This window comes from Dendropsophus ebraccatus, chromosome 15, assembly GCF_027789765.1.
Source record: "Dendropsophus ebraccatus isolate aDenEbr1 chromosome 15, aDenEbr1.pat, whole genome shotgun sequence".
Taxonomy (NCBI): domain Eukaryota; kingdom Metazoa; phylum Chordata; class Amphibia; order Anura; family Hylidae; genus Dendropsophus; species Dendropsophus ebraccatus.
In genome coordinates this window covers 72,716,681-72,742,536 of record NC_091468.1, presented here as the reverse complement: position 1 = coordinate 72,742,536, position 25,856 = coordinate 72,716,681, and the positions used below count along the sequence as shown (strand labels likewise).

General features: G+C 46.6%; 1 protein-coding gene across 7 annotated transcripts in view; it reads right to left on the bottom strand.

Moving 5' to 3' along the window:
* The window catches only part of BIRC6 (baculoviral IAP repeat containing 6), a 209,071-nt gene that overhangs the window by 179,118 nt on the left and 4,097 nt on the right, over nucleotides 1-25,856 (bottom strand). For all 7 annotated transcript variants that reach the window (XM_069955024.1, XM_069955025.1, XM_069955029.1 and 4 more), the window contains exons 2-3: nucleotides 6,457-6,638; nucleotides 4,878-5,015 (exon numbers count right to left, since the gene is read on the bottom strand). In XM_069955024.1, the coding sequence (XP_069811125.1) occupies nucleotides 4,878-5,015; nucleotides 6,457-6,638 (320 nt within the window). The remainder of the gene's footprint in view (nucleotides 1-4,877; nucleotides 5,016-6,456; nucleotides 6,639-25,856) is intronic.

Sequence of the window (25,856 nt, the reverse complement as noted above, 5' to 3'; positions counted from 1 at the left end):
GGGGGGAGCTGAGGATGAAGCATGTAACCTGCTGATATGTCCTATAGAGCACAAGGAGCTGAGGATGAAGCATGTAACCTGCTGATATGTCCTATAGAGGGGGGGAGCTGAGGATGAAGCATGTAACCTGCTGATATGTCCTATAGAGGGGGAGCTGAGGATGAAGCATGTAACCTGCTGATATGTCCTATAGAGCACAAGGAGCTGAGGATGAAGCATGTAACCTGCTGATATGTCCTATAGAGGGGGGGCTGAGGATGAAGCATGTAACCTGCTGATATTTCCTATAGAGGGGGGAGCTGAGGATGAAGCATGTAACCTGCTGATATGTCCTATAGAGGGAGGGGGAGCTGAGGATGAAGCATGTAACCTGCTATGTCCTATAGAGCACAGGGAGCTGAGGATGAAGCATGTAACCTGCTGATATGTCCTATAGAGGGGGGAGGTGAGGATGAAGCATGTAACCTGCTGATATGTCCTATAGAAGGGGGAGCTGAGGATGAAGCATGTAACCTGCTATGTCCTATAAAGCACGGGGAGCTGAGGATGAAGCATGTAACCTGCTGATATGTCCTATAGAGGGGGGGGAGCTGAGGATGAAGCATGTAACCTGCTGATATGTCCTATAGAGGGGGGGAGCTGAGGATGAAGCATGTAACCTGCTGATATATCCTATGGGGGGGAGCTGAGGATGAAGCATGTAACCTGCTGATATATCCTATGGGGGGGGGGGAGCTGAGGATGAAGCATGTAACCTGCTGATATGTCCTATAGAGGGGGGGCTGAGGATGAAGCATGTAACCTGCTGATATGTCCTATAGAGGGGGGGAGCTGAGGATGAAGCATGTAACCTGCTATGTCCTATAGAGGGGGGGGGAGCTGAGGATGAAGCATGTAACCTGCTGATATGTCCTATAGGGTGCGGGGGGAGCTGAGGATGAAGCATGTAACCTGCTGATATGTCCTATAGAGGGGGGTGGGAGCTGAGGATGAAGCATGTAACCTGCTGATATGTCCTATAGAGGGGGGGAGCTGAGGATGAAGCATGTAACCTGCTGATATGTCCTATAGAGGGGGGGAGCTGAGGATGAAGCATGTAACCTGCTGATATGTCCTATAGAGGGGGGGGGGAGCTGAGGATGAAGCATGTAACCTGCTGATATGTCCTATAGAGCACGGGGAGCTGAGGATGAAGCATGTAACCTGCTGATATGTCCTATAGAGAGGGGAGGTGAGGATGAAGCATGTAACCTGTTATGTCCTATAGAGGGGGAGAGCTGAGGATGAAGCTTGTAACCTGCTGATATGTCCTATAGAGCACGGGGAGCTGAGGATAAAGCATGTAACCTACTGATATGTCCTATAGAGGGGGGGGGAGCTGAGGATGAAGCATGTAACCTGCTGATATGTCCTATAGAGGGGTGAGCTGAGGATGAAGCATGTAACCTGCTGATATGTCCTATGGGGGGGGGAGCTGAGGATGAAGCATGTAACCTGCTGATATGTCCTATAGAGCACAGGGAGCTGAGGATGAAGCATGTAACCTGCTGATATCTCCTATAGAGGGGTGAGCTGAGGATGAAGCATGTAACCTGCTGATATCTCCTATAGAGGGGGGAGCTGAGGATGAAGCATGTAACCTGCTGATATCTCCTATAGAGGGGTGAGCTGAGGATGAAGCATGTAACCTGCTGATATCTCCTATAGAGGGGTGAGCTGAGGATGAAGCATGTAACCTGCTGATATGTCCTATATAGAGGGGGGAGGGAGCTGAGGATGAAGCATGTAACCTACTGATATGTCCTATAGAGGGGGGGGGAGCTGAGGATGAAGCATGTAACCTGCTAATATATCCTATAGAGGGGGGGGAGCTGAGGATGAAGCATGTAACCTGCTGATATGTCCTATAGAGGGGGGGGAGCTGAGGATGAAGCATGTAACCTGCTGATATGCCCTATAGAGGGGGAGGGGAGCTGAGGATGAAGCATGTAACCTGCTGATATGCCCTATAGAGGGGGGGGGAGCTGAGGATGAAGCATGTAACCTGCTGATATGTCCTATATAGAGGGGGGGGGGGCTAAGGATGAAGCATGTAACCTGCTAATATATCCTATAGAGGGGGGGGGGGGAGCTGAGGATGAAGCATGTAACCTGCTGATATGCCCTATAGAGGGGGAGGGGAGCTGAGGATGAAGCATGTAACCTGCTGATATGTCCTATAGAGGGGGGAGGGAGCTGAGGATGAAGCATGTAACCTGCTGATATCTCCTATAGAGGGGTGAGCTGAGGATGAAGCATGTAACCTGCTGATATGTCCTATAGAGGGGGGGCTGAGGATGAAGCATGTAACCTGCTGATATGTCCTATATAGAGGGGGGGGGGCTAAGGATGAAGCATGTAACCTGCTGATATGTCCTATAGAGCACGGGGAGCTGAGGATGAAGCATGTAACCTGCTGATATGTCCTATGGGGGGGGGAGCTGAGGATGAAGCATGTAACCTGCTGATATGTCCTATAGAGCACAAGGAGCTGAGGATGAAGCATGTAACCTGCTGATATGTCCTATAGAGCACAGGGAGCTGAGGATGAAGCATGTAACCTGCTGATATGTCCTATAGAGGGGGGGAGCTGAGGATGAAGCATGTAACCTGCTGATATGTCCTATAGAGCACAAGGAGCTGAGGATGAAGCATGTAACCTGCTGATATGTCCTATAGAGCACAGGGAGCTGAGGATGAAGCATGTAACCTGCTGATATGTCCTATAGAGGGGGGGCTGAGGATGAAGCATGTAACCTGCTGATGTGTCCTATAGAGGGGAGAGCTGAGGATGAAGCATGTAACCTGTTATGTCCTATAGAGGGGGGAGCTGAGGATGAAGCATGTAACCTGCTGATATGTCCTATAGAGGGAGGGGGAGCTGAGGATGAAGCATGTAACCTGCTATGTCCTATAGAGCACAGGGAGCTGAGGATGAAGCATGTAACCTGCTGATATGTCCTATAGAAGGGGGAGCTGAGGATGAAGCATGTAACCTGCTATGTCCTATAAAGCACGGGGAGCTGAGGATGAAGCATGTAACCTGCTGATATGTCCTATAGAGGGGGGGGAGCTGAGGATGAAGCATGTAACCTGCTGATATGTCCTATAGAGGGGGGGGAGCTGAGGATGAAGCATGTAACCTGCTGATATATCCTATGGGGGGGGGAGCTGAGGATGAAGCATGTAACCTGCTGATATATCCTATGGGGGGGGGGGGAGCTGAGGATGAAGCATGTAACCTGCTGATATGTCCTATAGAGGGGGGGGCTGAGGATGAAGCATGTAACCTGCTGATATGACCTATAGAGGGGGGTAGCTGAGGATGAAGCATGTAACCTGCTATGTCCTATAGAGGGGGGGGGAGCTGAGGATGAAGCATATAACCTGCTGATATGTCCTATAGGGTGCGGGGGGAGCTGAGGATGAAGCATGTAACCTGCTGATATGTCCTATAGGGTGCGGGGGGAGCTGAGGATGAAGCATGTAACCTGCTGATATGTCCTATAGAGGGGGGTGGGAGCTGAGGATGAAGCATGTAACCTGCTGATATGTCCTATAGAGGGGGGGAGCTGAGGATGAAGCATGTAACCTGCTGATATGTCCTATAGAGGGGGGGGGAGCTGAGGATGAAGCATGTAACCTGCTGATATGTCCTATAGAGGGGGGAGGTGAGGATGAAGCATGTAACCTGCTGATATGTCCTATAGGGGGGGGGGGAGCTGAGGATGAAGCATGTAACCTGCTGATATGTCCTATAGAGGGGGAGCTGAGGATGAAGCATGTAACCTGCTGATATCTCCTATAGGGGGGGAGCTGAGGATGAAGCATGTAACCTGCTGATATGTCCTATAGAGGGGGGGGGGGCTGAGGATGAAGCATGTAACCTGCTGATGTGTCCTATAGAGGGGAGAGCTGAGGATGAAGCATGTAACCTGTTATGTCCTATAGAGGGGGAGAGCTGAGGATGAAGCTTGTAACCTGCTGATATGTCCTATAGAGCACGGGGAGCTGAGGATGAAGCATATAACCTGCTGATATGTCCTATAGAGGGGGGAGCTGAGGATGAAGCATGTAACCTGCTGATATGTCCTATAGAGGGGGGAGCTGAGGATGAAGCATGTAACCTGCTAATATATCCTATAGGGGGGGGGAGCTGAGGATGAAGCATGTAACCTACTGATATGTCCTATAGAGGGGGGTGGAGCTGAGGATGAAGCATGTAACCTGCTGATATGCCCTATAGAGCATGGGGAGCTGAGGATGAAATTAAGTTTTTATCTTAATCCTCGGGCGTTTATGTGATATTAGGAGTTTAATCTTTATGCTAATCAGGCTTCCTGGTGCACTGGGGGCGGGATTACTAATCGGCTCTGCTTATATTCATTATAGTAGTCCCGTCTCCATGAAGCTTATCTCCCTCCTCAGTACAATAGGGACATATCAGCAGGTTACATGCTTCTAACTTGCAGATAGTTTGCCTTCTGTTCTCATAGGGCCAGGAATGCTGAGAATCCAACAGCAGCTTAAAGTCTTCTAACTTGCTGAGAGTTCCCCTTTAATTCTCAGCATTCCTGACCCTAAGAGAACATAACAGCAGGTTAGAGTCTTCTAACCTTCCGTTAGTTTCCCTTTAAGGTCAATGTCTCGCTGATTTTCTAGTAATGGCACCCCCTCTGCTGGTACCGTAATACACTCTGGATTTCATGCTTGCACATCAGCCTATCCATCATGTGACCGTAGCCAAAGGGCTTAGCTAATGGGTTATGAGCATACGGCTGCACACTCAATAACTACTTGTATCTTCCTTCTACAGAAACAAGGGAGAGGCTTCTTACCTTGGCCACCTTATGATTTGCCGCCGTCTCGTGTGAGGTATTTTTAAAGCCATCTTTGAGCTGCATAATAAACAAATCATAGCCTTCTGCACTAGACACATCGATCTTCTCCAGACAAGCCGACAACAACTGCTGCACCTGAAAATCAACCATGGAAAAAGCCGCCCCATTACGACTTTGTGTAAAAAGAGCAGATACAGAAGTGGTCGGGGGATAGAAACGGCCTACACAGGAAGGTGGATATAGTAAACAAATGCATAACTCTAATTCCATAGGATTTAATGGGGCACTCCGCATTTGTTTTATCTTTCAAATCAACTGGTGTCAGAAAATTACACAGATTAGCAAATTACTTTATTTCCATTACTTAGCAGCTGCTGTATGTCCTGCAGGAAGTGGTGTATTCTCTCCAGTCTGACGCAGTGCAGCAGCAAATCCCCATAGAAAACCTCTGCTGCTCTGGACAGTTCCTGACATGGACAGAGGTGGCAGCAGAGAGCAGTGTGTCAGACTGGAGAGAATACACCACTTCCTGCAGGACATACAGCAGCCAAGTATGGGAATATTGGAGATTTTTGAAAAAAGTAAATTACAAATCCGTATAACTTTTGGACATTAGTTAAAAACAAACAAATCATCCGAGTACCCAATGTGTTCTCTTACATAGCAGTATGGCCTTATTCCCAGGTTCTGTGTACACGCTGTATATATGGATGGTAGAGATGAGCGAACTTGCCGGATTTCTGGTTCGTATGAACCAGAAATCTTGGCGTCTGATTCCCGCTGTCTGCTCGCTCCGTGCAGCGGGTGGATACAGCGTAAGGAACGCCTGGAAAACTGGGATACAGCCAATGCCAATGACTGTATCCCAGTTTTCCAGGCGTTCCTTACGCTGTATCCGCCCGCTGCACGGAGCGAACAGACAGCGGGAATCAGACGCCGAGATTTCTGGTTCATACGAAATTCACTTACCTCTAATGGATGGTGCTCAGCTACACGGATCTATCACACAGGAAGACATCTGCCTGAGGTAATACAGCCTTAAAGTGACCGTCGCCCCCTATTTGCAGTCTGACTGCTCTCCACAGGTGTAAAGGGTAAATGTTGCAGCTTTCATTACTTATTTTATATCACACCTCATGGTGCTTGTTCTGGTAAAAAGACGTTTTTATCACCTGTAGATTGGTATATGATGTCAAGGATGGGGGTGGGGCTAAGTTGTGCTGGGGGCGGAGCAATGTGGCACAAAGCTTGTGAGGCCCCGCCCACATATACAAATCCACAGGTGATAAAAACAACTTTTTACCAGAACAAGCACCATGAGGTATAATATAAAATAAGTAATAAAAGCTGTAATTTGCCCTTTATACCTGTGAAGAGCAGTCAGACTGCAAATAGGGGGCGACAGGGTCACTTTAAGAGTCAAGCACAGCACAACGAAAGCTTCCCTCTTCCGTCTCATACTTCTACACTTCAGGGATGATTGAGATCCTCTAGAAATTCTGGGATTCTGTACTATGACATGGCACATTAGGGGGACATCAATGTGATATCTGGGGGGGTCAGAAGTTGTGCTTACCTCAGTAACCGGCAATTCCAGCTGGACTACATCATCCGACTTGGAGACTGGAGTCTGAAGTGCGGTGTCTAATAATAAAATGCCATTCAGATCCTTCCGACAACCCACTGCATAGTCATCCACAAAGATCACTTTATCTACAGTGGGGAAATACTGACACTTCACCCGACCACCAGGCTTCCCTGTGGAACAGACAAACAAATCAGAAACATGGATGAAAAGACAAATAATGGCCGCATTTAAAGGGAAACGATCAGTGAGATAGAAGCCTCTAACCAGCTGATATCTCCCTCCAGCGCCCGGGGCAATGAGGAGGCCATCTGAACTTCATCCTCGGGGCAGGTTTGTACCATCAGGATGTTAATCCTTAGTTTTATTAGGCGTCCTGGTGCACTGGGGGCGGGACTACCAGCCCCATGTCACAGCTCCGCCCCCTCTAATGAATATCAGCAGAGCGACATGCACGGGGGAGGACTACGTTGAGCGCACCCAATGCAACTAATTAGCATAAAGATTAAACTCCTAATGGAGGTACCAAAACCATGCCGAGCCCCCCGTGCTCTATAGGGAGATAGCAGAAGCTTAGATGCTCCTACCCCCCTGGTATATGAGCAGACTTGGTCTCCCCTCAGTTCCCAGCCTGTTCCCTCCAGGAAACAATAGTAAGGTTACTTATCATTGATCAGGAATCCGGAACCTATTACATAACTAAATGAACGGACGGCCAATACACGCTCCGCTCTTCTCCATCCATCTAGAATACAGAACCCTCAGCTCTACCAGGACTATAGGATTGTACATTACAAAGTCTAAGAACGTCTTCCATGTTTATAAAGGGAAACTCCAGTAATAGTCAGCTGGCACATTCAGCATACGGCGGGAGATGGTGGCGGGGGGCTCCTGTTATGTGGAGATTATAGGCAATTAAATGTCCGCAAACTGAGTCACAATATGGAGGATCCATTACCATGATAAACAACCTCTCTCCCACAGAGATCTTACAATAGGAGACGCAGGCGGCAGAATCTATACACTAAGCTAGTAGATGACATACACGACAGCGCTGCTCATACAGAAGGGTGAGGGGATCAGCCAATACCCCCCCCCCCACACACACACGTATATATACACACACACACATATACATATATATATATACACACACACACGCACAATGTACCCCCCTCCTGATTTATATATACACAGTGTACCCCTCTCCTGATTTATATATATATATTATATACACACACACAAAATGTACCCCCCCTCCTGATTTATATATATATATACACACACACACACTGTACCCCCCCTCCTGATTTATATATATACACACACACACTGTACCCCCCCTCCTGATTTATATATACACAATGTACCCCCCCTCCTGATTTATATATATATATACACACACACAATGTACCCCCCCCCCCTGATTTATATACACACACAATGTACCCCCCCTCCTGATTTATATATACACAATGTACCTCCCCCTCCTGATTTATATACACACAACGTACCCCCCCCTCCTGATTTATATATACACACAATGTACCCACCCCCCTAATTTATATACACACAATGTACCCCCCCTCCTGATTTATATATACACACAATGTACCCCCCCTCCTGATTTATATACACACACGTCACACACAATGTACCCCCCCTCCTGATTTATATACACACACAATGTACCCACCCCTCCTGATTTATATACACACAGTGTACCCCCCCTCCTGATATATATATATATATATATACACACACACACACAGTGTACCCCCCCTCCTGATTTATATATATATACACAATGTACCCCCCTCCTGATTTATATTTATATACACAGTGTACCCCCCCCCTGATTTATATATATACACAGTGTACCCCCCTCCTAATTTATATATATATATATATATATATATATACACACAGTGTACCCCCCTCCTGATTTATATATATATACACACAGTGTACCCCCCCTCCTGATTTATGTATATATATACACAGTGTACCCCCCCTCCTGATTTATATATATACACAATGTACACCCCTCCTGATTTATATATATACACAATGTACCCCCCTCCTGATTTATATATATATATATATATATATATATATATATATATATATATACACACACAGTGTACCCCCCCTCCTGATTTATATATATATATACACAGTGTACCCCCCCTCCTGATTTATATATATATATATATATATATATATATATATATATATATATATATATATATATATACACAGTGTACCCCCCTCCTGATTTATATATATACACAATGTACCCCCCTCCTGATTTATATATACAAAATGTACCCCCCCCCCTAATGATTTATATATACACAATGTCAGCAGGTGAACGTGATACAACATATGTACAGCAAACTATAGTCCAACCATATAAATTAAAAGCCTCTATTCCATGCGGCAGCAGCGAGCGGGTGAGTACGGGAGGGGCCGCCCAGGTGATCGCTAGATCGTCCGGGCAGCCCATAGCATATAGCAGCGGTCTGCTGCTGCCGCTCCTGTTCCATGGAGAAACGGCAGCAGATCGTTGCTGTATGAGTCGTTTGTTCTTCAACATGTTAAAAAACAATCGACTGCAACAATCAGCCGACATGAACAATGTCTGCTGATCGTTGCCCTATATTCCACGGGACGAATATCAGCCGATAATTATTCCATGGAATAGGGCCTAAAGCTACACAATGGATATATATATATTTATTACTAACCATATTTCTCATATTAGATTACAATTATACATAGCATCGTATAATATATATGATTGTAATCTAATCTAAGAGATATGGTAAGTTATATAGCCATTGTGTAGCTGTATCCTGCAGACTGAGGACTGAACCTGTATCTGTGGACGGTCTCATGTTGGAGATTGCCTCGATTTTAAGTATTGTATTAAAGGAGAAATAAAACGTATTGATTTTAGACGGCTATTGATCCAATTTTTTGTGGCTTTAGCCCAGAAGGTAAACTATTGCCCTATCTAGCTTTCCGACAATTTATTTCTATTACTTATTTTGTAGCTGGTCAGTCAATATACACAGATCAGCTAGTGTTACCTCATCTTTCCTTTCAGTTGGATCATGTGATCTTAAGATGACCCCCTGGAAAATACATGTGTTTCTGTACTCTCAAAGGGGGCACCAATTTCTGCCAGAACGTCCCACATGATCATGCTGCGTGGACTGTTCCATATGAGCTTTCTCCAGGGGGAAGCTTAGTGACATAGTGAATGTGCACAGATGGAACCTGTTGCATACTTTTCCTTCTTCCCGTTTTCTTTTACTTTGATAACTACTGTGCTTGATGCTGAGGAACAATGTCTTAGATATAAAGATCTCATGCTATTCTATATACCTTGTTTCTGACTTGTTTTGTATATGATATAGCTCAAATATCTATATATCTAAGACCGTGTTCATAAGCATCAAACATAGTAATTATCAGAGTAAAAAGAAAACAAGAAGAAAGTACATTACGGGCACTAATCTAGTGTAAGAAGGCAATTCTATATCTATATGTCTATATCCCTGAGCTTTCTGCTGCTGGTCGAGGAGCAGCCATGAAGGGTCAGGATAACACACCACATGTGGAGCGCAGGACTCTGTGTGACGAACTCTCATAGCCTAATGGCTGACACCGACATCGCTGGACAGTCACTACAGATGGGGGGCTTCTAGTATAAGTGTAAAAAAAAAATGTAATAAAAAGCGATCAAAAAGTCATATATGCGCAAACAAGGTACCGATAGAAAGATCACATCATGGCGTAAAAAAATGACACCTGACACAGCCCCATAGACCAAAGGATAAAAGCGTTATAAGCCGGGGAATGGAGCGATTGTAAGGAACGTATATTTGTTAACAATGGTTTGAATTTTTTACCGGCCATCAGATACAAGAAAAGTTTTACATGTTACATATCGTTTTAATCGTAACGACTTGAAGAACATGCATAACTAGTCAGTTTTACCCCAGGGCGAATGGCATAAAAACAAAAAACATGCATTTTTTTTGTTCAATTTCACCACACATTGAATTTTTTCCTGCTTTCGCAGTGACTTTATGCAATAATTGAGCCTGTCATTGCAAAGTACAATTAGTGACGCAAAAAATAAGGGCTCATGTGGGTTTCTAGGTGGAAAAATGCAAGTGCTATGGCCTTATATACACAAGGAGGAAAAAACGAAACCGCAAAAACAAAAATTGGCTCTGTCCTTAAGGGGTTAAGTCTACCATGAATATGAGAAACTACCAGACCCCTCCCAGTTGCTCCCATGACTTGCCATCAGCGGACACACCAGACCTTACACACTACATCACATGGGTTTCTACAGACAAATACGAGATCTTACCAACACAGTGAAAAGCGTGAACGGATAGACGAGAATCTCCGCCCTGTCCAATTCCCACTTATAACTAATTGCTGAGGACAATGGCGGCAATGAAGGTTGGTAGAATACTTACCCTGACGTCATTTCAATGCTAGAGACCCTAATCCGTGGCGTCCATTACACATGAGCGGATTACAGCGAGGGCAGACGCTCAGCCAGACATCTGTCTGTCCTTACAACAAGGGAGCTGCCACTAAACTTCCAAGGGGCTCTGTGTCAGGACGCAGGGATTCCTTAGTGACCGGTCTCCCTGCAGATACAGTAGTTATCTCAGCCACACTGATGTTATAGTTCACAGCACCAACACCCTATCCGCAGGGAGCATGGGCGACCAAGAGTCCACAGGAGCTCAGGAGAGGAGCGCGGCCGGAGCACGTCCCAGTCCCAGCATTTGGTCACCAGCGGCTGAAGAGGTTGGATGCAGCTGAGCAGTTGCTGGGATTGATCAGCTGAATGGGGTGATTATTGGTGGCCATACTGGGGTGAAGACTGAAAGGTGGGGATGCTGCCATATACTTACACACCCAGTGAGAAATGGATTAAAATAAAAGGCAGCAGCACCTGTTCTTTATACTGTCGTACTGACACCTGGTTCTGGCATCATAGACGCAATAAAACTGCAACTAGACCGAACTGTAAGAGCAGCCTAAGCGGCCAGGAGACCGATGGATGAACAAGACAAATCTCCCTATGTAATACGGGAAGTGACGCCAACCAACGATGGAAGGAAAAGGCCATGTTCCCAGGAACATATCGGGAAAGGCCGTCGTCTCACAATCATTATTAACGGCCGTCTATTTAAAGCAACTCTGTACCCACAATCTGACCCCCCAAACCGCTTGTACCCTCGGATAGCTGCTTTTAATCCAAGATCTGTCCTGGGCTCCGTTCAGCAGGTGATGCAGTTATACTTTTAAACTTGAAGCCCCGTGCCAAATGGGAGTATCTGTGCCCTAACTTTGAACCACCCTCCGTCCCTCCTCCCCACCCTCATCATCATCATTAGGAATGCTCCAGGCAGATTGCCTCCTATTCCCCACCTGTGTCCGCCCGGCACATGGGCTGGATCGTTAAGGACCTGTGCAATGTTCAGCATGGAGAAAATGTTTCAGTGGCATTCCTAATGATGAAGTATTTTTTTAGGACAATAACTGCATCACCTGCCGAACAGACCGCAGGACAGATCTTAGATTAAAAGCAGCTATCCGAAGGTACAAGTGGTTTGGGGGGGGTCAGATTGTGGGTACAGTGTCACTTTAAGAAGTCCTACCTGATATGTTCTCAAAGTGGGAATACAGCCAAATGCTGCAAAAACAATCCAGTAAAAAAAAGAATGGCCATTGTTGCTGATTAAAACAACGGCCGTTCCAATCATAAATAGTGTCCCATTGAAATCAATTGAAACAATGGCCGTTGTTCAATATGGCCATGGAGATAATTGACCTGTCAGTTATTTCCGGTCGTTGTTTCCAAACATGGGCAGGAAATAATTGACAGCTCCCACCGTGTAACTGTCTTGCTGCCGTAGTGGACATGGAAATCAATGCTTAAAGGGAACCTGTCACCCCCCGTACCGGGGTGACAGGCTCCCGACCCCCCGTTAGAGCCCCCTATACTCACCTAATCCCGCCGGGTCCCGCTTCTGGATCCGGTGGGTGATGAAGATCTCAGCTGCTGCAGCCCGGCGCGCGCGCTGAGAGATGAGTCCAACACCCATAGAGAGTGACAGGAGAGTCCAGCGTTCCGTCATTCTCTATGAGCGTTGGACTCATCTCTCAGCGCGCACGCCGGGCTGCAGCGGCTGAGATCTTCATCACCCGACCACCTCCAGAAGCGGGACCCGGCGGGATTAGGTGAGTATAGGGGGCTCTAACGGGGGGTCGGGAGCCCGTCACCCCGGCACGGGGGGTGACAGGTTCCCTTTAATAGATACATATGGCCGGCACAATGTATGTCAATAATGTCACTGCGGCCGATAAGGCAGTATCGGCCGCAGGAACATGTGAAACAGCAGCCAATGTTTGTACATAGTGTGAACATAGCTTTATGGTGAGGTTGGGGGAGATAAGGGCGTCCAATTCCCATGGCTATAGTCTGCTTCACGCTGTACACTGGTTGGGAAATCCACCAAGAAAGCTTCTGCTCTCAATTGTCACCTCTCAGCATACAGCTGGCCAATAGAGTCGTACGGGTATAAGAGCAAGCAAAGTGCCCCAACCCTGCAACCCAGAAGACGTCTCCATTTACCAAGACCAAACCAGATCCTGCAATCTGTGGGGATCTATACAACAAGCTTTACTGGAAAACACCTCCAAGTGTTATATCAAAAGATATACAGACCCAATAAAGAAGGTCCCATCTCTGTGAGGGGTTAAAGGGCTTACTCTGCGCTTTCTGCCAAGATCTGTAACTCAAACCTGCTTTATGCGTCAGCAAAACAAGGAAAAAAAGTGCCGCACCGTGAAGAATCCAACCTACAAGATGAAGGAAACGCAGAGAATCCTGAGAAAGTATATGGGAGTGAGAATACATCAGAACCCTGGAACTATAGATGGCGTCCAGACTGGTGCAGACCTGTAGCCGATGGGATGGGGGCAGCATGTATGGGCCATCTACCAATGAGATGGGGGCAGCATGTATGGGCCATCTACCAATGAGATGGGGGCAGCATGTATGGGCCATCTACCAATGAGATGGGGGCAGCATGTATGGGCCATCTACCAATGGGATGGGGGCAGCATGTATGAGCCATCTACCAATGAGATGGGGGCAGCATGTATGGGCCATCTACCAATGAGATGGGGGCAGCATGTATGGGCCATCTACCAATGGGATGGGGCAGCATGTATGGGCCATCTACCAATGGGATGGGGGCAGCATGTATGGGCCATCTACCAATGGGATGGGGGCAGCATGTATGGGCCATCTACCAATGGGATGGGGGCAGCATGTACTCAGCGTGGACTCTGGAGTGAGAAGAAGTAGTATTATAAAAGACCAGATTATATATGGACACAGGTGCAAGTATTACTTTATATTATACCCCCACCTCCTGCTGTTTTTTTTAGCTTTGCCCAGAGCACTCTTTAAGGGTGCCTTCACACGTACCGGATTTCATGCTGTGGATCCAGTGTCATTTAACCCTATTGACATCCCGCTGTGAGCATATAAATTAACCCCCCGGCGGCCAGAGCGTAACACTGACAGAGGCACCCATCCTCCTGCACAGATCGATCGTGCAGGCTCCCCTCCGCTGTGCTGCTGCTGCCGGGCACGGCTCTCTCCTCAAGGCTTGGGACGCTGCACACACCACTCCAGCTTGCTTCGGGAAGTGGTGTATTCTCTCCAGTCTAACACACTGCTCTCTGCTGCCTCCTCTGTCCATGTCAGGAACTGTCCAGAGCAGCAGCAAATCCCCATAGAAAACCTCTCCTGCAAGCAGCCCTTTCTGTTATACATAAAACCTTCACATGTAGCACCCATATAGAATCTGCTATAAAAACCATCTTGCAATGGTACTACACACCCACGGAACTGGCCCATATCCACCCAGGAACATCAGACAAATGCTGCAGAAATTGCGGCGACCGTGGCACGCTCATTTCCTTTGGCAGTGCCCTGTAGTGAATCTGTATTGGGACTCATGTATTACAATCATTAATAGGGTCCTCCGGGTACAGCTGCCCCTGGGGCCCCACATGGTCCTTCTTTTCTTAGATACCCAGTCTATTCCTCCCACTATCAGACCAATAGCTTGTCTACTATTTATACATGCAAAAATAGTGTTAGCTAGATCCTGGAAATCTTGTACCTTCCCTCCAGACAATGAGTATACAGCAGTATATAACAGCAGGACACTCATCGTTTTATTCTGAAAAGGTTTTAGCGTATGGCGCTGGATCCACACAACCTTTTCTACGCAAACGGAGTTTATGGATGGAATGGCCATACTGTACACACAATGAGCAGCTCACATATCGGCTTTGAGGACATTTATATTATATTATTTTTCTCTCTTTACCTTGTATATTATCTTTACTGATGACCCAGTATACTTCACACTGATCTGTCCAGGAGGTGCTACACCTAATGTCCCTCTACCAGGCTGAATGTATGTTACCACAATTCTATATGTAATATACCGAATGTTATTCCTGTTACTTTATTCTTTGGTAACCCATATGTTAGCTTGCTGTACAAACATGTTACCTTCCCTGTTGGCACTAGAGTCAGTGCTTATAGATTTTCTCTTTTGTAATATGTTCTTAAAAACCATTGAACCAGAAAACCTCTCCTGCTCTGGACAGTTCCTGACAGGGACAGGAGGCGGATGGCACGGCTGCTGCGCTCTCTCCCCGGCTATACCTCCTGATCAGGTGTCAGCAGTGAGAGACGGCTGGATCAATAACTTCTGATATCGCTGAGAGACGGGTACATGCTTAGTGTAAACACACGCTTAAAGAATTCTCAGTGATCTTTTTATTTTCTGTCAGGTCAACAAATATCAGAAATCCTTGATTAGGACAGCTGACACTTCCTGAGATAAGGTGGATGAACAGTAAGTACCGTCCGGGGATCTGGTCTCATAAGTAAACAGACAGATCAGCCCCCATCTCCATGCTTGTTCTGCAATAGGTATGAGGTCCCCATATAGATGCCAGTGTATATATAGTCTTCCTGTAACTTTGTACACAGGCCGCACTTGGGCTGCTTTGGCTAGTTACCCTCTTGTCCTTAAATGAACTTTGGTGGGATCCTCCGCTGCACTACAATTACCTAGTGCCAGCACACGCCGCGTACTCCCTGACCGTTCTCTTCCTCACATACCGCTATGTAAAAGCCGGGCTTTATATGTTACTGACATTTTTATGCTGTAAGCTGCAGAGATTAAAACAGTTTCCCCTGTATCATCATCATGCCGGGCAGGGAAACAATCCAGGACAGGGACTCCAAAACTTACAGACGTGTGAATGCAGCCTTACAGCCAATTCATAGATTACAACTGTTAGAAGGAGCTGGGGGAAGAGCGTGACTGTGTGCTTCTCTCCCCAGATCACCACAGGAGACATCTTTTACAGTAAGTCTAGGAAGCTCGGGAGTCGGGTAGGGAAGCGCACTGCTGAATGCTTCTCCCAGCTCATTACTGTATTATCAGCAAAGGTCGGAACAGACGCACAAAGGATTCCGGACATGTTAAATGCTTTTTTTTAAACTTCATTGCCAGTATGTAACTGATCATGAGGGGAGATACCTACAGATGTTCTCCACCCTTCCTAATAAACTGGTGTCAGCAAGTTATGCAGATTTCTAATTTAGTTCTATTTAAAAAATCTCCAGTCTTCCAGTACTTATCAGATGCTGTGTGTCCTGCAGGATATGGTGCATTTTGTCCATGTCAGGAACTGTCCAGAGCAGCAGCAAATCCCCATAGAAAACCTCCCCTGCTTTCCAGACTGGAAAGAATACACCACTTCCTACAGGACATACAGCAGCTGATAAGTACTGGAGATAATACCACCATTTCCTGCAGGACATACAGCACCTGCTTCATGTAGAGAGATTCAAATGCTCTTGTGTCTCCAGCTCCTGTGCAGCCCTGCATGTCTTCATGTTAGGATCATATGATCACACCTTGTGGGTGCCTGACCCAGGTGCTGCCCTCTGCTGGTTAGAACAGAAAGCCGCAGTAGATGGATGAAGGGAGTAGGACCGCATGGTTGCAGAGGAGGATGCCGTTTTTAAGGCTGTCTGCTGTTGACGAATCTTTCTTTAGGTTCTAATTATGGCTGTGTAAATACCCAGAACAGGTGGGTTTAGTAACATAGGAATACCTATGGTTCAGTATGCACACAGCCTAAGGCTCTGTTCACACTGGCTTTATGCCACTTCATTAAGGTGCCCGGGACTTCCGATGGCACAAATAGCTACAGCCTCGTTCTTACCATCAATTACTAAACCCAACTGGGACCAATAATAGGGCTCTATCCACATTATCAGCAGCCTGAGCTGAGGGTTGTGTCATCTGTAACACCAGATACAACCCCCACACCGCCATTACCGCTCTGTTGTCTTGCTCAATCCATGCCTTGTCCCGGGGGCTGTCTGTCTCCTGGGTTTGGTTTCCAGCCAAAGACAATTATAATACCCAGGGGTGTGGACGCAGAAGAGAGGTGGAGAGAGGCGCTGCAGACCTAGGGCACAGATTCTCTACCCCCGTACCACAGCGGCATGGATTGAGCAAGACAACAGAACAGTACCGCTGGTTTGGGGGGGGATGTCGGATGGTACAGATTCACTTTAACTGTGGTAACCAGCTGGGGCAATTATTGGTATGTTACAGGCTATCTGAGTGTTGTAGTTCCTCTGTGATGTCACATGGCAGGGGGGTGTCCTTTGTATAACCCATACATGACAGCTGTTGTGGGCAGCATTACAGTCTCTGCCAGCTTGGAATGGGTGGTGTCATTAGGCAACAGGAGACGAACGGCCCATACATATATGGCCACTAACCATAACCGCTGACCTAAAGGGGTTCTCAAGCACTACAGAAACAATGGCCGCTGACCTAAAGGGGTTCTCAAGCACTACAAAAACATGGCCGCTAACCATAACCGCTGACCTAAAGGGGTTCTCAAGCACTACAGAAACAATGGCCGCTGACCTAAAGGGGTTCTCAAGCACTACAAAAACATGGCCGCTAACCATAACCGCTGACCTAAAGGGGTTCTCAAGCACTACAAAAACATGGCCGCTAACCATAACCGCTGACCTAAAGGGGTTCTCAAGCACTACAAAAACATGGCCGCTAACCATAACCGCTGACCTAAAGGGGTTCTCAAGCACTACAAAAACATGGCCGCTAACTATAACCGCTGACCTAAAGGGGTTCTCAAGCACTACAAAAACATGGCCGCTAACTATAACCGCTGACCTAAAGGGGTTCTCAAGCACTACAAAAACATGGCCGCTAACCATAACCACTGACCTAAAGGGGTTCTCAAGCACTACAAAAACATGGCCGCTAACCATAAATGCTGACTGAAGTCGCCAAAGAGTTAAGTGTAGTAAGAGTTCTTGAGGAAGGTTCCCTGACTTCAGCCATTTGCCTGTCTGGTTAGCTCCGGGTTCATCTCAGCGTGGACTGTTGGCGGTCTAATGGTACTTTTACACGGAAAGATTTATTGTTCGAATTTGCATGATAACGATCAAATTCGAACGATAATCGTACGTGTAAACGCAGCGAACGATAAAACGACGAGCGAGAAATCATTCATGTAAACATTCTTTCAACGATTTCACCTATGTGTGAGATAGGCTTAAACAATCGCAAAATGATCGCATAACGATTTTTCCGTACGATGTATCGTTCCATCTAAATGCTGATCGTTATAAAAAAAAAACATTGTTCATTCAAAATCGTTAATCGTGCGATCGGGCGAATTATCGCTCCGTGTAAAAGTACCATTAGACAAGACCACCTAACTGTCATGGTCACCTTGTACATGGCTCAGACCTCTCCTTAGGCAAAGGCTGCTATTGGACCAGGATGTTACGGTGACTGCCGAAAAGCAGTACAGCTGTGCTGGATGAGGGTCAGAGGCCCAAACCTTTTTACTCTACTCTGGCCAGGCCCAGACTTGGGGTCATTTTACACAGGCCGATTATCGGTAGCAACACTCCTGCAGCAGATAATTGGCCCGTGTAAACAGGCAGCGATCAGCCAAAGACCGAGCAAACGCCTGATTATCGGCTGATCACATCTATTGTGCCTGTTCAAAAATGTCCACACATCTCTGTGTAACCAGCAGGGGCTTGTGCATCCCCGAAAGATAAAGAGAAACGGACAACACAGAGATATATATATACACACACACACACAGGGGTCTGGTATATATCTGTGCTGTCAGTTTCCAGATCACCAGTAGCAGTATATACTTACCAGTCATGCCACTTGTGATCCAGCATCTGGTTCTTCGGTCCTCCAGCCACAACTTCGGCCTGAACATACAGCTGGCACAAGGATCAGAGCCAAATGCAGGATCACAAGCAGCATGGCTGGCAAGTATATACTGCTGCTAGTGATCTGGAAACTGACAGCACATATACACACATCCCAGACCCCAATATATCTACACACATATCCCAGACCCCAATATATCTACACACACATATCCCAGACCCCAATATATCTACACACATATCCCAGACCCCAATATATCTACACACACATATCCTAGACCCCAATATATCTACACACACATATCCTAGACCCCAATATATCTACACACACATATCCTAGACCCCAATATATCTACACACACATATCCCAGACCCCAACATATCTACACACATATCCCAGACCCCAACATATCTACACACATATCCCAGACCCCAATATATCTACACACATATCCCAGACCCCAATATATCTACACACATATCCCAGACCCCAATATATCTACACACACATATCCCAGACCCCAATATATCTGCACACACATATCCCAGACCCCAACATATCTACACACACATATCCCAGACCCCAATATATCTACACACACATATCCCAGACCCCAATATATCTACACAAACATATCCCAGACCCCAATATATCTGCACACACATATCCCAGACCCCAACATATCTACACACACATCCCAGACCCCAACATATCTACACACATATCCCAGACCCCAATATATCTACACACACATATCCCAGACCCCAATATATACACACACATATCCCAGACCCCAATATATCTACACACACATATCCCAGACCCCAATATATCTACACACATATCCCAGACCCCAATATATACACACACATATCCCAGACCCCAATATATCTACACACACATATCCCAGACCCCAATATATCTACACACACATATCCTAGACCCCAATATATCTACACACACATATCCTAGACCCCAATATATCTACACACACATATCCTAGACCCCAATATATCTACACACACATCCTAGACCCCAATATATCTACACACACATCCCAGACCCCAATATATCTACACACATATCCTAGACCCCAATATATCTACACACACATATCCTAGACCCCAATATATCTACACACACATATCCTAGACCCCAATATATCTACACACACACACATCCTAGTCCCCAATATATCTACACACACATATCCTAGACCCCAATATATCTACACACATATCCTAGACCCCAATATATCTACACACATATCCTAGACCCCAATATATCTACACACACACACATCCTAGTCCCCAATATATCTACACACACATATCCTAGACCCCAATATATCTACACACATATCCTAGTCCCCAATATATCTACACACATATCCTAGACCCCAATATATCTACACACACATATCCTAGACCCCAATATATCTACACACACATATCCTAGACCCCAATATATCTACACACATATCCTAGACCCCAATATATCTACACACACACACATATCCTAGACCCCAATATATCTACACACACATATCCTAGACCCCAATATATCTACACACACATCCCAGACCCCAATATATCTACACACACACATCCTAGTCCCCAATATATCTACACACACACATCCTAGTCCCCAATATATCTACACACACACACATCCTAGTCCCCAATATATCTACACACACATATCCCAGACCCCAATATATCTACACACACATATCCCAGACCCCAATATATCTACACACATATCCCAGACCCCAATATATCTACACACACATATCCTAGACCCCAATATATCTACACACACATCCCAGACCCCAACATATCTACACACATATCCCAGACCCCAATATATCTACACACACATATCCTAGACCCCAATATATCTACACACATATCCCAGACCCCAATATATCTGCACACACATCCCAGACTCCAATATATCTACACACACATATCCCAGACCCCAATATATCTACACACACATATCCCAGACCCCAATATATCTACACACACATCCCAGACCCCAATATATACACACACATATCCCAGACCCCAATATATCTACACACACATATCCTAGACCCCAATATATCTACACACATATCCCAGACCCCAATATATCTGCACACACATCCCAGACTCCAATATATATATTACACACACACACACATATCCCAGACCCATATTTATATATACACACATCCCAGATAGATATATGCACATATACCCCAGACCCCTATATATGCATGTCTGAGTGATACAACAATTGTTCATGCAGCCCATCTGCTAGATATCTTGTGCCCTGTAATGGCTCGGCACTGATCTCGCTCATTTGTGGCCCCTGGAAGTCTCCTCCCTTACGGCACATAGAAGTTACTTGGAAGAGTGACCTAAACCTTCCTCCCATGTGATCACTGGGTGTGGCATATATACAATATTAACCCTTGCACTACAATACACATTGATATATGCTGCTTAGAAATGTGCCCAGTATAATGACAGTAAATACAACAACTTAAAGAGCAGGAAATTTCCTAGCCACATGACACCTCTAAGCCGGGGGACAGGTACCAGGACACTGCACAATGGTAACCCTGACAGAAACCATTAGAAGTCAACTGGGTTTAATGTATGACCCATCGGGCAAAGGGTCATGTTTATTTTATAATAGGAAGCCATAGACCTTGACAATAGGTGTATAGGAATAGCTGGTTGGCTGGGTGAGATAGGGAATTGCCGGACTCTGCTGGTGGCTTATTGTGGCTGTAAATACAAGACCTGAACCTGCCCTGAAATCCTCAGTCATCTCCTTTCTTCCAATAGGTGCAGATGATTTGGAAAACCCCATTCACGTGTATTATTTGCAATCAGGGAAATCATTCCCAATGACACGAGCTGTGTGCTGTTCATTGTCTATAAGGGTACGTTCCTACTACACGCGGATTCCGTCTGCGCGCCTCCCCCACTTATACATCTGGCCGTCCCTTAGGCTTCATTCTATGTTCAGGCCGATTCCGACATCCAGCGAAAGAATTGACATGTCAATTCTTTTTTCGGGCGTACAGTGGAATCTGCCTGAAAAGAATGGAGCCTATGGGACGACCAGATCTACAAGCGGGAGCGGAGGGAGTGCACGGAATCTGCCAGAGGTTATCCGCACAGATTCTGTAGTGTGAACGCGCCCTAACTGTGCAAGCCCAGCACACCACCATAGTTCATACTACACCAAGAGAGAACGCTGGAGGTCTAATGCAAGACAGACCACTCTAAGGGCCCTATTCCACCGGACGATTATCGTTCAGATTATCGTTAAATCGTTCGAATCCAAACGATAATTGTTTGGTTGAAATGCAGTTAACTATTAACGACCGAACGAGAAATCGTTGATCGCTTTATAAGACCTGGACCTATTTTTATTGTTGCTCGTTCGCAAATCGTTCACATTGAATAAGATGTTCACAGTAGATACGAACGCAATAGCAAAGAAACAGCGAAGAAGAAACGATCGCAAATGCGATCATAAGTAACGATTATGGTTCCATGGAAATGAGTGAACGTTTTCAGGTCTTTCACAATAGCGTCGTTTGAGATTGTTAACGATTATGCAAACGATAATCGTCTGGTGGAATAGGGCCTTAAGGCTTGTGTCACACGTAACTGATGTCAATCCCGCTGCGACTACGTGTTCTCATTGAAATTGACAAGAAAGGGATCAGTTACGTGTGAAACTGGCCTAAGAATAAGTGTGAAGCCAAATAAATCTTTTACGTTTCGGGGACGGCAGATTTCCCACTTTGTGTCAATATATAATTGGTGATGAATCCACAATACAACAATACTCATGAACCAAGAAAGCCGACCGATACTAGTACCGAGACCCTTGTGGACGCCAGCCATCCAGACCCTTGTGGACGCCAGCCATCCAGACCCTTGTGGACGCCAGCCATCCAGACCCTTGTGGACGCCAGCCATCCAGACCCTTGTGGACGCCAGCCATCCAGACCCTTGTGGACGCCAGCCATCCAGACCCTTGTGGACGCCAGCCATCCAGACCCTTGTGGACGCCAGCCATCCAGACCCTTGTGGACGCCAGCCATCCAGACCCTTGTGGACGCCAGCCATCCAGACCCTTGTGGACGCCAGCCATCCAGACCCTTGTGGACGCCAGCCATCCAGACCCTTGTGGACGCCAGCCATCCAGACCCTTGTGGACGCCAGCCATCCAGACCCTTGTGGACGCCAGCCATCCAGACCCTTGTGGACGCCAGCCATCCAGACCCTTGTGGACGCCAGCCATCCAGACCCTTGTGGACGCCAGCCATCCAGACCCTTGTGGACGCCAGCCATCCAGACCCTTGTGGACTCCAGCCATCCAGACCCTTGTGGACTCCAGCCATCCAGACCCTTGTGGACTCCAGCCATCCAGACCCTTGTGGACTCCAGCCATCCAGACCCTTGTGGACTCCAGCCATCCAGACCCTTGTGGACTCCAGCCATCCAGACCCTTGTGGACTCCAGCCATCCAGACCAGACAAACCCTGAAGGCCCTACTACACGGAACGATTATGGGCCAAATTCGGCCAATAAGCGTTCCGTGTAAGAGTGCAATGATCAGCCGACATGAGCGATGTTAGCTGATCGTTGTCTGTCGTTGTCTTTCAACATGTTGAAAGACAAACAACTAATATAGCAGCGATCTGCTGCAGTCACCCCGTGGAATAGGAGGCAGCAGACCGCTGCTATATGCCATGGGCTGCCCGGACGATCTAGCAATCACTCGGGCAGCGCCCCCAAAGCTCGTTGCTGCTCCTGCTGTACTTACCCGCTCACTTCTGCTGCGGGTAATAGCGTTGGCAGCGAGCGGGGAGTGAGGAGCAGCTGACAGCGCTCATTTGCACCTCTTTGTTGCCCCGTTTAATAGGGGCTTTAGGCTTATACCAGACCTGACCCAGTGCAGCTGGATGCATGGACATAGATCAGGTGAGGTTTAGCACGGTCAGATTTGGGGTCAACAACCTGTCATACACAAAATAGCGACCCCCATCGGGAAACTAGAGCATTTTGCAACCTACACGGAAGACCTATGAGAGAAAGATGCTAAAACAATCACTATATAGTAACTACGCAACCCCAGACATGACCCCTGAGCAGGTGACACTTTTATGTAGGCCGTTTTTTGGCAGATCTCAGTTATATCATGTCTCTAAGCTGCCCTCAATGAGTCAGAAACCTGAGACACCAACAGATCCAGAAAATTCCACAAAGTATAAAGGGTCCTATTACACAGAGCGATTTTTAACGATTAATGACTAATGATAAACAATTGCAAATTAGATCGCACACCAAGGGCAGCACCTTCAAAGAGTTTGTATGTTCTGTGTTTGTCTGGGTTTCCTCCGGGTACTCCGGTTTCCTCCCACACACAAAAACATACAGATAGGTAAAGCTCTTCGGAATCTGTGTGCGCTATACAAATAAAATAAAAAAAATAAAATTATCGTTAACCAGAAATCGTTCACCATATCACACAGAACGATGGTCGTTAAATACGATCGTTATTATGATCGTTAATTCCTTCTGATCTCAGCAACACAATGGACAATGTGCAATTACACTGAATGATTAGTAAAAAAACACGGAACTTGGAATTATGGGACTATTCTACGGCCCCGATTATCGTTAAACAAGGGCTGCAAGGACATAGTTACCGATGTCCTTGCAGCTCTTGCTTAACTAGTATACATTACCTATTCATGGTGCAGGGCTCCTATTCTCCTGCTTCTCCCGGGTCCCGCACACTCCTCCAGCTTCAGGGCAGCTGACAAGCCGCTCAGCCAATCACAGGCCGGGACTGCCGCGGCCTGTGATTGGCTGAGCGGCCTGTAAGCAGACACAGGTCGCCCTGACGCTGGAGGAGCCCTGCACCATGAATAGGTCATGTATATCGTCAGTCGCCGGCCGCGCACTGCTATTCGACGTAGCGGTACGCGGTCAGCGCCCGACAAATATAGGTCCGGACCTATATCAACGATCAGCCGATGACAACGATCATCAGCTGATCATTGTCTCTAGTCCACGGAGCGATAATCGGCCGAATCGAGCCGATTCGGCCGATTATCGCTTCGTGGAATAGGGCCCTTACAGCGAATGATTAACAATAATTTTAGGTTCAGATCTAAAATCAACTATCAGCGACATACGAACGATTTTTCGATCGTTGCCTGCAATTACACAGAATGATTATCATTTAAATTCGAATATAACGATTTTTTGCACGATAATCGTCCCGTGTAATAGGGCCCTTAGGGTCCAGGGCATGGCCGACAGCGGAGATGTGTGTGGGCGACATCTAAAAGGGTAACACTCTGCCCCCGCCCCTCAGCCTGGCTGTATCTCTAGCCGTAGGCCATCAATGCTTCCAATTTCAAAGTAATAGCACAAGACTCAAATCGATGAGGATTTTATTTTCTTGCACAACTGCCCCCCCCCCATTACCGCATCCACCAGCGTGCAGCCACCCCGTCCCTGATGTGCAGCCCGCCACCAGAGCTGCATCCCTTACTCTCACATTTAATGAGGGATAAAGAGGTTAGCCCCCCAACAATCAAAGTGGTGGCATGTGTAAGTGATCTCCCATCATGACACAGAAAAATCCCTTTAGGGTACAAACACACACGGCATATACGCTGTGCATTTACTAGTGCGATACGCAGCTGATACGCAGCAGATTCGATCTAAGTAACTGAACACAGCATCAAATCTGCTGCGTATCTGCTGCGTATCTGCTGCGTATACGCTGTGTGTGTTTGTACCCTTAAAGGGGTTCTCCAGCGCTAGAAAAACATGGCCACTTGCTTCCAGAGACAGCCCCACTCGTCTCCAGTTCAGGTGCGGTTTGCAATCAAGCTCTATTCACTTCAATGAAACCGATTGGCAATCCCCACCCAAACTGGAGACAAGAGCTGTGCTGTCTCTGAAAGAAAGT